This window comes from Hemitrygon akajei, chromosome 5, assembly GCF_048418815.1.
Source record: "Hemitrygon akajei chromosome 5, sHemAka1.3, whole genome shotgun sequence".
Lineage (NCBI taxonomy): Eukaryota > Metazoa > Chordata > Chondrichthyes > Myliobatiformes > Dasyatidae > Hemitrygon > Hemitrygon akajei.
In genome coordinates this window covers 130,813,002-130,826,768 of record NC_133128.1, presented here as the reverse complement: position 1 = coordinate 130,826,768, position 13,767 = coordinate 130,813,002, and the positions used below count along the sequence as shown (strand labels likewise).

General features: G+C 46.0%; 1 protein-coding gene across 2 annotated transcripts in view; it reads left to right on the top strand.

The window, feature by feature from the left end:
* LOC140728171 (fibronectin-like) overlaps positions 1-13,767 on the top strand; it is a 93,984-nt gene that overhangs the window by 18,832 nt on the left and 61,385 nt on the right. For both annotated transcript variants that reach the window (XM_073046473.1, XM_073046474.1), the window contains exons 10-12: positions 279-431; positions 2,261-2,389; positions 6,468-6,611. In XM_073046473.1, coding sequence (XP_072902574.1) covers positions 279-431; positions 2,261-2,389; positions 6,468-6,611 — 426 coding nt within the window. The remainder of the gene's footprint in view (positions 1-278; positions 432-2,260; positions 2,390-6,467; positions 6,612-13,767) is intronic.

Genomic DNA, 13,767 nt, shown 5'->3' with positions numbered 1-13,767 from the left:
CTCAAGCTCATGTCCCAAATCCTACAAATCAATCTGGTGTCCCTTGTAATCTATAGCAACATCTCCATACAATAAGAAAACTCAGTGAATTTGAAATAGTTACCGGGATTACATGAAGTTTGTGAGAAGTGTTCAAATGCAGTGAATCATGGCGATACAGCATGCTGTTTGAGTATAGCGTGAACTTTGTGCAGATTGGTATTTGATTTCATCACTAGCTCTCTCGGACCTCCTGTTGTTACTGATGCTGCCACTTTATTCCCTTCGCCCCTCATCAGAACACGAAGAAGTGTGCACCACCCAGGAGGGGGTCATGTACCACATTGGAGACCAGTGGGACAAGCGTCACGACCAGGGCCACATGATGAGATGCACGTGTGATGGAAATGGCCGTGGGGAATGGAGCTGCATTTCATACACTCAGCTACGAGGTCAGTCAACTTGCTGTGTCTGTACCTGCTTTCAGCCTGTCGACTTCCTCCAGTAGTGATACACTGTTGATATTGGAAATGGCCTGTCGACTCTCTTTATCGCTCACATCTCTCCTGCTTCCCAATCTCAAACCCCATTCCATTGTTTTCTAATTTGTGCCTTTCTGTCTCAATTTGTTCATTTGTCTTCCCTTCCCCATTCTTTCTTCTCTCCCCCTCCCATTGTCTCTCTCCCTCTTACCCACTTTCACCTCTTTATCCTTTCCTAAATCCTTTTTCTGTCACTTTCCCTCTTTTTTCTCTCTCTCTCTCTCTCTCTCTTTATCTTACATATCCATTTTTCATCCGGTTGGACCTGAGAAACAGAACTACAGAGGGGAAAAATAATTTAATAATCTGTATGAATGGGGAAATGCAAGTGATTTCAGCAATAACCCGACAGTAGAACCCACCTGTCTGTGTGCTGAAAGGAGTAATTGAGGCGACTGTTCAGACAAGTTTCAACAAGGGAGCCTTTATTTCTAACAGGATTATATTATAAACATTGACTTCAGGTGCATTAGCATAACATACACAATGCCAATACATGAAAGCTGTAGTTAGTATAGAGGAAGATTCTGACAAAAGTTCATTCAGAAACTTGCAGGACGATGGAAAATAAATCTATCTAGATCAGTGCAAGGTGTGGTATTTGGTGTGTAGACTAAGGAAGTCATGCACTGAGTGGGACAGAGATGCAGAGGGATCTGGGATACAAGATACAAATCGTTATAGGCAGCAAGGCAGAAACGTAATGTCCTTTGCAAAGCAAGTTCTGGAGTTCCTGTTTAGCGGGATGGGTTTGAAGGGTGGGAGCTTGTACGGAACACTGTGCCACTCTTTTGGAGGATAGTTCTGCTCCCTATGTTTGAGGGAGGGTACAGAGGTACAGGTGAGGGTTCAGGGCTGATTCTGTAGGGTGGCATCCGAGTCGAGGTACCATGCACTTCAGGAGCAATAGAACGTCCCGGAGTTGCTTCTTCGGGCAGAGGCATGACAAGCTAGGTGCTTGAAGGGTGTTTCCTGTGCCGAGGGAGAGGAGGCTGAGGGGGTTACAGGATAGATAGAGGACGGCACAGATGCCCTGTCTGTCAGTACATTTAGGAGAGGGACAAGCATGGAATTCATGCAGGAAGGTAGTGGTGAACAACTGGGTAATGGAACAGGCTCAAAGGGCTGGATGTTGTGAACATCCTGCTGAAGTTCTTCCTGGGGTTTGATGAGGTAAAGAGCGGAGATTGTGCTTCTCTCAGCGCAGGGAGTGGGGAACAGGCCGCCGCAGGCTGTGAGTGAAGGAAATGTTTTGGATTTCTTTGGAGAGAAGCTAGGTAGGTGGGATTCAGGATTCAGATATATTTCTCACATGTGCATTGAACCGTACATTAACCAACACACCCAAGGGTGTGCTGAGGGCAGCCCGCAAGTGTCCGCCACACATTCCAGTGCCAGCGTAGCATGCCCTCAGTGTTCGGCAGAACAACACAAAACACAGCAAGTGACAAGACAAGAACAGCAAAACAAGTCCCTTCCATCCTCCCACCCACATATACAGGCCGTCTCTGGCTTCCAGCCGGCTCAAATTCATAGACACTGGGCCTGCAACTTCCCCAGCGTGCTCTCAGACCCGGGGCCTCAATTTCTGGACTTCCAATCATGTGAGGGGCAAACGGAGCAAACATTTGGAATGGTAGGGACGGATGAAGGAGAGACTTGGAATGTCGAAGCTGAGTAGAGGTGAGACTTGTCACTGTGTAACAGACCTAACTCCACGGCTCCTATTCTGCCCACAGACCAGTGCGTGGTGGATGAAGTAACGTATGACGTGAACCAGAAGTTTAACAAGCTGCACGAACAGGGCTACCAGATGAATTGCACCTGCTTCGGGCAAGGCCGAGGACGGTGGAAGTGTGACGCCATTGGTATGTCTTCCCCCTTAGAAGTGGTTTGAGCTAAAGTCTCTGGTGTGGGGGGGGGGGGGGGGGGGGGAGTCTGCTTTGGGTGGATTTTCTTTTCCCACCAGCCACAACAAATCCACAATGGGCTGACAGAGAGTTGGCCCGGGGAAGGGCAGCATAATCTTGAACTTATTTTTTCATTTTATTTATTTAGTTAGTTATTTAAAGGTACAGCACAGAACGGGGCCTTCTGTCCCAATGAGATGCACCACCAGCAACCCACCTATTCACAGGTCAGCTTACAATGACCAATCAACGTACGTCCTGGTCCTGTGGGAGGAAACTGGAGAACCCTGAGAAAAACCACACGGTCATGGGGAGAATGTACAAATGGCACTGGGATTGAATTTTGAACACCAGAAGGCCCCGAGCTGTAACAGCATCACACTAACCGTGGCGCCGTTTTCGAATGACATAAATGGAGACAGATCCTGGGGAGCTGAGAGAAGAATCGCTGATAATAACTCAGGATCAGGATCAGAATCAGATTTGCCGTCACTTGTGTGACGTGAAGTTCATTGTGTTGTGACAGCAGTACAGTTCAAAGACTTAATTACTACAAATTACAGAGACAATGCAAAAAAAAGGAATAATGGAATAGGCAGTGTAAGAAAAGAAAGGCCCCAGGAAGTTGTTCTCTGGCAGTTACAGATCAGGTGAGGGCAGGTAACCTGACCAGCCTGGTCCTGGAGGAACAACGTGGGAGGTGTCATCAGAACGGGCAGGAATGGGACCCCATATCAGGAACCAGGAGACGTTACTGACGATTGTATTCAAGGCTGCTTCGACAGTATGACAAGACCAGATTGGGTGGTAATATTGAGAGGCAAGAAGTTCAGGCACAGGTTAGATTAGATTAGTTTAGCTTTATTGCATTCATCTGTGAAATCACCCTATTCTTACCCTCACTGGCGCATGACATAAGCAGTAATCCAGAGATTACCACCCCTGAGGTCCTGCTTTTCAGCTTCCTACATTGCCTCTTCAGGACCTTTTCCCTCTGAAACACTCTGGTTCTGTTGGCGGTGAGAGTCTAGGGGAGACACCCTCCGGCCCTGCCAAATGTGGGAGATCGAAACACAAATCCCCGAAACCCCCGTTTGTGTGGACACTGCGTGATGTGCTACCCTGTTACAAATCAGCACCACAAAATAACAGACAGTACACTGCATGCAATTAAACGATTTAGCTTTATAATTCTTAATTTGACTAAAGGGTTAGTAAAGAGAAAGCAAAAATATAAAAGGGCCCATTTTAATGAAACGGTCTGATGTACACAAGTTGGAGCTCATGGTTTCCCCTCCGTTGATCCTCCTTCGATCTCCCCCGGGACTCATCGCGTAATGGCCCTGCACCGGGCCGAGTCCTACAGCCTCTTCTCCCCAGCATCTCCTCTCTTCAACTCTCTCAAAATCCCCAACCCCAACCTTCGTATCTCTCACCCGAGAAACCTCTCCTAAATCCGGCCATCCTAATTGGATGGGATACAATTCTCCTATCTCTTATCTTCAACAGTAACCCAAACAAGCAGCATACACAGAACAGTCAGCAAACCAGAGAAAAGCTATGAGCCACATGCACCGTGGCATTGCACCTCTGACGTTGCTGTGCCAATATGTATGACAGTAACGTCAAGAAACCGAGTGAAATGCATCAACAGCCACCACAGTTTGACTAGGTCCTGGGGGCAGCCCACAAGTATCGCCACACTTCCAGCACCAACATAGCATACCCACAACTTACTACCTACCCCTAACCCTTTGAAGTGTGGGAGGAAATCGGAGCGCTCGGTGGAAACCTGTGCAATCATGGGGAGAACAAGCTCCTTACCGACAGCAGCAGGAATTGATCACTGATCTTTAGAACGCTGGTGCTGTAAAGTGTTATTCTAACCCATACCCTGCCCTGGCACCTGGTTGAGAGAACTTTTGGAGAGAGAGAGAGAGATTTCAAGGTGGTTACATAGACAAGAGGGTGCACATGGTTTTCCGAGAAGGTTTGCCAAAACAGTTTGTTGTGACCGGTTTGTCGGCACAGGACCCAGGAAGGGGAGTTGGGAGGCTAATGGGTTTTTGCGGGGTAGAGAATGAGAGAAGAAACGGCTTGTGCTGAGCCTGGAGAGGGCTTGAGGGACAGTAGTTGGAAAGAGGTGAGAGTGTGGGGCATCATCTTCTTAATTAATGCATTCCTAATTATTGAACTCTAGCAGAGTAGAAAAAAAGGTTTCTCCTCGTTCCCACCCCCCATACCCCCAGACCAGAATCTCCTGCCAATTAAGCTCAGTTGGCCTCCTTTGATTACCAGCTTTCCCCTCCTTGTAAACTACAGCTAGCTGAGGTTAATTCCTCCTCCAGTCATAAATCAAGCCCCTATTTCAAAGCAAAGTGCTGCCAAGGAAGTGGTAGACTGCTGAAATCCTTTTGAACTTTCATTCCAAATCTGAATGAATTCCCCTTAGAATCCTTCACCAGCACCACGTCTGGCGTTGCAGGCAGCTGGTGAACCTTTTAGCAAACACAGCTCTGATTTTAACTTTGCACATATTGAAACAAATGCAACACAATTGTTCTGCGAGCAGAAGCAGGGAATCTCCTCTTTGTACCCGCTTCCTGCTGGCTCATGCTACCCCTCCCCTTGTCCCTCGGTGTGCAGCACAGACTTTGCACAGTGTTACACTCAACATGGCTGGGCGTGTGTCTTCGAAGCCTGCGGCAAAGCCCAGGCATGCCCAAATATGTGGGATCAGGGTACTAAGTGTAATACTATACGACGTTGTCAAATGTGCAGATGATTTCAGGCATAATCCCGGTTAAAAGTGGAGCTGAGCAAGTTTTTGTGCTTTTTTGTTTCCCTTATGTTTTTTCACTTTGTGGTGAGTCTGGATTGAGGTTAAATCCTCCTGGCATTCGCTTTCCTGTCATAAGTAAACTGAGCGCTCCAGTGGTTTCAGCGGGCAAGACTGCGCCCTGATCTGAAAATGGTGCCTTTTCATGATCTTATCGGAGACTGAATTTACAAAACCATGTTGAAGAGGGAAGATTCAGTGTATTTGACATTTCCATGCAATGGTGAAGGAGACCATTCGGTTGTACCGGCTCACAGAGCAATCTGATGGCCTATTCCCATCATCTCACCCCGGGTTCTGCAGCTCATCTTCACTACAGGCAATTAACCAGCCAACCTGCACACTTTTGGGATGTGGAGGGGAAGCCAAGTGTTCACAGGGAGAATGTGGAGGCTCCACCAGAACGGCACTGAGCCCAGGCCACACGAGCTGCAAGGCAACACTGGATCACCAACTTTGCTAAAGTGACAGCTGAGAGGTGACTGGATAGAAGTTAGTGCAGGTCCTCCCCAGGTTACAATCATCCATCTTGTGTCAGAGAGACCAGCGAGAAGGATTTTCCATCAGGTGCGCGAGTGAGGTTCACAGCAGTAATGAGTGAAATGAATTAGATTCGCGATATGTTGCCCTTGGCCTGTCTGTGTTTTTATTTAACTGTATTGCCGGATGACCACATTTCAGACATGCAGACTGTTTGGGTTCCAAACTTGCGTGGCAAAAGCTAAAATTGGAAGTCCAGGTAAATCAAATGAGTAATTTTGGAGAAGCTATTTTACTGTAAGAGTGATGAAAATGCGTGGAGTGGTTGAGGCCCTCTTCTCAACACTACCTTCAGGGAGGAGGTACAGGAGTCTGAAGATCCCTCTTCTCAATTCTACCATCAGGGAGTCTGAAGACAGGCACACACACAGACATACACATTCTGTATGTATGTAATTTATAGTATGTTTATGCTTTGCACAGTACTGCTGCCACAAAGCAACACATTTCACGACATGGGTCAGTGATAGTAAACCTGATTCTGGGGAATATGACTGAGGGGTTACGGGGAAGATGGAGAACTTGGAGTGAATGTTATGGTGAAGGAGGCGGGAGGGGGCGTGTTGAGAGAAAACACTTGCCACTGAGTGGCCTGCTGGTGTGCTGTCTGTGACCTTGTGCCTGGCTGTTCCAACCACTACCCCACTCTCTATCTAGACCAGTGCCAGGACACCGAGACAGGCCAGTTTTACCAGATCGGTGACTCGTTCCCCAAGTATCTCAACGGCATCCATTATTTGTGCCAGTGCCACGGCCGGGGAGTTGGTGAATGGACCTGTGAACCAGAGAACTCAGAAAGAGGTAAGCTTGTGCCCAGTGTTGAACTTTGACCCAGTGCCCAGCAAGAGTCGCTGGATGATGGTCAAGGATAAGAACCCTAGCTGACCCCTGTGTTCACTGACCCAAGAAAATTGAGGCCTCTTTTACAAAGCAACGATTGATTTAACTGAGTGATTTAGCCTTGGAATGGTGGTGCTGCTCTGACTTGTGTGTCGTATAACATGGGACCGTGACTCATTCCGGACCCACGCCAACCTACTGCCGGTACCTTGTTTGGGAGGGCATCTCATTTTTCAGATGGGCTTAAAAGATCTCAAGAAAGGTGTGGGTGGTCACAGGCCAGTGCTTGCTGCTCAGTCTGAGGGTCACAAAGTAACTGGGAGAGACGCAGGTTTTCTGTGCAGGCTGTAGAATGCAGTTGTGCTTCAGTGACCAAGTGAGGCACCAGCACTAAAGCCAGGTCCGGAGGGGCTACTGGGCCTAAATTTGACCCAAGATGGGGTAGACGGGAAATATGTGATCAGGTTTGGAGATAAGGTTGGAAGGTCACAGCCTTGGGGAGACTGTTGGGTCGAGGGATTGGGACTTGGGTAATTGAGGGAGTACTGAGTGGTGTAGGAGGTAATAGGGATCTGGGCTGAATGGCTTTGGATGAGAGGAGAGGTGTAGAGGTGTGTAGGGAACTATGGTGAAAGCTCGTGGGATAGAAGTTTCCCTCTTCCCTCTATGGTGAATGTTCTGGGCAACAAGGCATGGTTTCCTCAGGAGGTGTCTCTTACGTAGGGGTGCACAGCCCTGAAAAATAATGTAGCTTGCTTCTTGCTCAGAAATTACATGAGGTGCTGAGTCATGTTAAAGGCAATTGGTCAAATCTGCAGAGGTCCAGGAGGAGACCTCCACATTGTTGTTTTGCTATCTCACCAGCTAACCAGCATCAAAATAACTGTCTCTCAGCAAGATTGTCTCGGTCGCTGGCAACATGGTCCATTACTCAGATCTGGCTGTGCGGAGTCCCGTGCTCAGCTCCAGGGGTGGGTGAAATATTGCTGCCATCTCACTCGGAAGGGACGGTGCTATCAACTGAATTATGGAACAGCATCGAGGAAGCTTCACTCTGTGTCTGGTCCTCAGAGTGTGTAATGGGGGAGTGTAGAGTGAGCTTTACTCTGTATCACCCTGGGAGGATGTGATGGGACGGGCTGGTGTGGGGCAGGGGTTTCCAATGTTTTTTAAACTGTGGACCAATACTATTAAGCAAGAGGTCAGTGGATCCCTGGTTGGGAACTCCTGCTGCAGAGAGATATTCACTCTGTGTCTAACCCTGGGAGTGTGATGGGATGGTGTAGAGGGAGCTTCACTCTGTGTCTAACCCTGGGAGTGTGATGGGATGGTGTAGAGGGAGCTTCACTCTGTGTCTAACCCTGGGAGTGTGATGGGATAGTATAGAGGGAGCTTCGCTGACTTGGCCGAGAGCAGAGACCCTGGATGTGTGTGTGTGCACAGTCGCTCGTGCCGGTGGCCTATCTCCTCATGAGATCAGGTTCATTGGTAAGCAGTGGTGATCACTGGATGAAATTTACTCTCCCCACACTTGAATTTCATTGAGTTGACTGAATTTTAAGAGACCTGTTAGGAAATAATTGTTTATTTACAGGGGTACTATCTGCCTTCAAAGGAAAAATTGAAGGTTAAGACTGCTGGGCCAAGATACAAAGATGCATAAATTGGGTTAAACTAGAGGTCAGCCATAGTCTTGAGGTGCCAGATGGCTTCATTTCAACTTGGACTCTTAAAAGCACTGAATTCCTGAGAGAATAAATGTCAAATCTAAAAGTTGATCCTTGATAAGAACATAAAATTTGGCCAGGCATCCCATTGAGCAGGGGTGTCAAACTCATTTTAGGTCAAGGGCCGGATTGAGCAAAATGCAGCTTCATGCGGGCCGGATCAGTCGGACGCGTGCCAACGCAGCTTTCGTTGCCTCCGTTTTTTCAGCCTGCTCTCATGTGTCTCAGTCTCTGCTATAACTACAAAGTGTTTCACTTTACAAATTCCGTTTCTTATGAAGAAGACTGCCGAATAAACACTAAAAACCCTGAAAACCTGGTACCTGAATAAACTCAGCATTAGCCATATCATACGCCATAGGCGCTTCGATTACTGGGGCCAGCTTTAATAGTAATTAGATATTATCTCGCGGGCCAAAGATAATTCCACCGCGGGCCGGATTTGGCCCGCGGGCCTTGAGTTTGACATATATGCCAGAGTCTGATCCATCATTTCATCATAGCTGATCTAATCTCCCAACACCATTCTCCTGCCTTCACCCTGCAACCTTTCACTCCCCAACTAATCAAGAACCTATCGAACTTTGCCTTAAGTACACCCAATGACTTTTCTTCCACAGCTGCAATTAATTCCAAAAATTCACCTCTCCCTGACTAAAGGAATTCCTCTTCATTTCCATTCTAAATGGATATCCTTCTATTGTGAGGCTGTGCCCTCTTGTCATAGACTCGCCCACCACAGGAAACATCCTCTGCACATCCACTCTAACTAGGCCTTCCAATATTCAGTAGATTTCAATGAGATCCCCCCTCATTCTTCTGAATCCCAGCAAGTAAAGGCCCAGAGCCATCAATCACTCCTCATCTGATAATCCTTACATTCATAGAATCACTCTTGTGAACATCCTCTGAACCCCCTTCAGTATCAGCACATCCTTTTTTAAATAAGGGCCAACAATTGCACAGTACTCCAAATGGGGCCTCACCAGTGCCTTATAAAGCCTCAAAATTGCTCAAAAGCCTTGCTTTTATATTCTAGTCCTCTCAAAATTGATGCTAACATTGCATTTGCCTTCCTCACCACTGACTCAACGTGCAAATTGACCTTCAGGGAATCCTACAAAGGATTCCCAAGGACTTTGCAACCTTGAATTTTTTTGAATTTTCTCTCAGTTTAGAAAATAGTCTACTTATATGCTTTTGTTCCTTCTACCAAAGTGCATGACCATACACCTCCTGACACTTCTTTTCCCATTCTCCTAATCTGTCTTAAGTCCTTCTGCAGACTCTCTGCTTCTTAACGGTACCTGCCCCTCCACTTATCTTTGTATCATCTGCAAACTGCCACAAAGCCATTAATTCTATCATCCAAATCATTGACATGTAATGTAGAAAGAAAAATTCTCAACACTGACCCCTGCAGAACACATCTAGTCACTAGCAGCCAATCAGAAAAGGCTCCTTTTATTCCCACACTTTGTCTCCTGCCAATCAGCCACTGATCTATCATGCTAGTATCTTTCCTGAAATACCATGGGCCCTTGTTAAGCAGTCTCATGTGTGGCATCTTGGCAAATATTTTTGAAAATCCTAGAACACAACATCCACTGGTTCTCTTTTGTCTGTCCTGCTTGTTAATTCCAACAGATCTGTCTAGCAAGATTTTCCGTTAAGGAAACCATGCTGATTTTGGCCTATTTTATCATGTGCTCCAAATAGCCCGAAACCACCTTAATAATCAATTCCAATACCTTCTGAACCACTGAGGTCAGGCTAACTGGCCTGTAATTTCCATTCTTCTGCCTCCCTCTTCTTTAACAGTGGAGCGACATTTGCAATTTTCCAGAATATAGTTAATCTTGTAAGATCATTACATGTAGATCATGTAGATAGGGTGGTGAAGAAGGCTTTTGGAACGCTGGCCTTTATAAATCAGAGCATTGAGTACAGAAGTTGGGATGTAATGGTAAAATTGTACAAGGCATTGGTAAGGCCAAATTTGGAATATTGTGTACAGTTCTGGTCACCGAATTATAGGAAAGATATCAATAAATTAGAGAGAGTGCAGAGACGATTTACTAGGATGTTACCTGGGTTTCAGCACTTAAGTTACAGAGAGAGGTTGAACAAGTTAGGTCTCTATTCATTGGAGCGTAGAAGGTTGAGGGGGGATTTGATCGAGGTATTTAAAATGTTGAGAGGGATAGATAGAGTTGACGTGAATAGGCTGTTTCCATTGAGAGTAGGGGAGATTCAAACGAGAGGACATGATTTGAGAGTTAGGGGGCAAAAGTTTAAGGGAAACACGAGGGGGTATTTCTTTACTCAGAGAGTGATAGCTGTGTGGAATGAGCTTCCTGTAGAAGTAGTAGAGGCCAGTTCAGTTGAGTCATTTAAGGTAAAATTGGATAGGTATATGGACAGGAAAGGAGTGGAGGGTTATGGGCTGAGTGCGGGTAGGTGGGACTAGGTGAGATTAAGAGTTCGGCACGGACTAGGAGGGCCGGAATGGCCTGTTTCCGTGCTGTGATTGTTATATGGTTATATGGTTATTACTAATCCCTCCACAATATCTTCTGAACCCTGGGGTGTAGACCATCTGGTCCATGTGACTTAACTATCTTAAAGACCTTACAGTTTCCCAAGCACCTCTCCCTAGTCATGGCAACTTCACTCACTTCTGCCCACTGACGCTCTTGAACTTCCAGCATACTACTAGTGTCATCCACAGTGAATGGAGACTGATGCAAAATACTTGTTCAGTTTGTCCGCCATTTCTTTGTTCCCCGTTACTACCTCCAGCATCATTTTCCAGTGGTCCAGTGTCTGCACTTCCTCCCTTTTATCTTTTATATATCTGGGGAAAAAACTTCTGGTATCCTCTTTGATAGTATTGGCTAGCTAATATTTCATCTTTTTCTCTCATTTATGGCTTTTTAGTTGTCTTTTGTCGGTTTTTAAAAGTTTTGTAATCCTTCAAACTTCTCACTAAGTTTTGCTGTGTTGTATGCCTTCCCTTTGGCTTTTATGTTGGCTTTGACTTGCCAGCCATGGTTACAACATCTTGCTTTAGAATACTTTTTCTTTGGGATGTATCTATCCCGCACCTTCTGAATTGCTCCTGGAAACTCCAGCCATTGCTGCTGTGCCATCATTGATGCTTGTGTCTCCTTCCAGTCAACAATGGCCAGCTCCTCTCTCATGCCTCTGTATTTCCCCTTACTTCACTGTAATACTGATCCATCTGACTTTAGTTTCTCCCTCTCAAACTGTGGTGTGAATTCTGCAATATAATGGTCACTGCCTCCCAAGGTTCCTTTACCATAAGCTCCCTCATCAAATCTGGTTTATTACACAACACACAATCCAGAATAGCTGATCGCTAGTGGGCTTAACCAAAAGGTGCTCTAAAAAAACAGTTTAGGGGCATTCTAGAAATTCTCCCTTGAGATACGGCACCCACCTGATTTTCCCATTCTACCTACATATTGAAATCCCCCATCACTATCATAACATTGACCTTCTGACCTGCCTTTTCAAGTTTATTAACTATGTACATGTATATAACATATATAACCATATAACGTATATAGAAATGAGATGACTTTTCTCTGAACCCCAGAGTGTAAAGCACAGTAGTACACATAACACACGATAACTTCTGAAGGTATAACTTAGGCAGGATACTTGGTAGTGTGGAGGAGCAGAGGGATCTGGGGGTACATGTCCACAGATCCCTGAAAGTTGCCTCACAGGTAGATAGGGTAGTTAAGAAAGCTGATGGGGTGTTAGCTTTCATAAGTCGAGGGATAGAGTTTAAGAGACGCGATGTAATGATGCAGCTCTATAAAACTCTAGTTAGGCCACACTTGGAGTACTGTGTCCAGTTCTGGTCGCCTCAGTATAGGAAGGATGTGGAAGCATTGGAAAGGGTACAGAGGAAATTTACCAGGATGCTGCCTGGTTTAGAGAGTATGGATTATGACCAGAGATTAAGGGAGCTAGGGCTTTACTCTTTGGAGAGAAGGAGGATGAGAGGAGACATGATAGAGGTATAGAAGATATTAAGAGGAATAGATAGAGTGGACAGCCAGCACCTCTTCCCCAGGGCACCACTGCTCAATACAAGAGGTCATGGCTTTAAGATAAGGGGTGGGAAGTTCAAGGGGGATATTAGAGGAAGGCTTTTTACTCAGAAAGTGATTGGTGCGTGGAACACACTGCCTGAGTCAGTAGTGGAGACAGATACACTAGTGAAGTTTAAGAGACTACTACACAGGTATATGGAGGAATTTAAGGTGGGGGTTATATGGGAGGCAGGGTTTGAAGGTCGGCACAACATTGTGGGCTGAAGGGCCTGTAATGTGCTGTACTATTCTATGTTCTATGTATCTCCTGTTGTAATTTGTGTCCCACATTCTAGCTACTGTTTGGAGGCTTGCATATGACTCCCATCACAATCTTTTTACCCTTGCCATTTCTTAACTCTACCCACAAGGATTCTACATCTTCTAATCCTATGTCACCTCTTTCTGATGATTTGATTTCAATTTATACCAACAGATGCACACCACCCCCTCTGCCTACTTGCCTGTCCTTACGATACAATATGTATCCTTGGATATTCAGCTTCTAATTATAATCTTCTTCCTGCCAATCTCGTAACTGTGCCACAAGATTAGCTGCTTTATTTTGTACTCTAAGTGCATTCAAATATACCATTTCCAGCCTTGTATCTGTTCACCCTTTTTCAGTTTTGCCCCCCTTTTACAATGCTACTCATCCAACTGACTGCAATTTTGCCCTGTCATCTGCCTCTCCTTCCTGGCAGCCTCTACTTATAAACCAGCAGAGGGAAAATAACAAAAGCTTGCACTGCAGAAGGAGGTCACTTTGCCCTCCAGCCAAATCTCAGTTGGGTCTTTCAAAGAACGATGCCGTGCCTTCTGCATTCTGCTCTTTACAGGTCAACATGCACAATGTCCTCTTGTTCTTCCTGCCCACTGCTAGCTCATTGTTTGTGCTGTTCGATGGAAAATCCCAGTCGCATGGAGAGAGGACATTTAATTGTTGGCAATCGCCCTTCCTAATCTAGTTGATTTATCCAATTTGGCAGCATAGAACACTTTTATTGCTTTTCCTGGGGACGTCCTCAAAATTTTTTTATCATTATGGCCCAGCAAGCTCTGCCAAGAACCCACTAATCTGGATTGGATGTGCTTTCACATCTTTGAGAATACCATAAAGTTTGTATGTGTGGGCGGGCTGTGAACGGAGGACCTGATGATGTCACTATCCCGCAACGGGGGAGTTGTAGGCTCAGGATGCTTGGTGTAGATCCATTATAGATGGCCAAAGGAAGACTCTGCTGCAATCAGTCCTGCCACAGT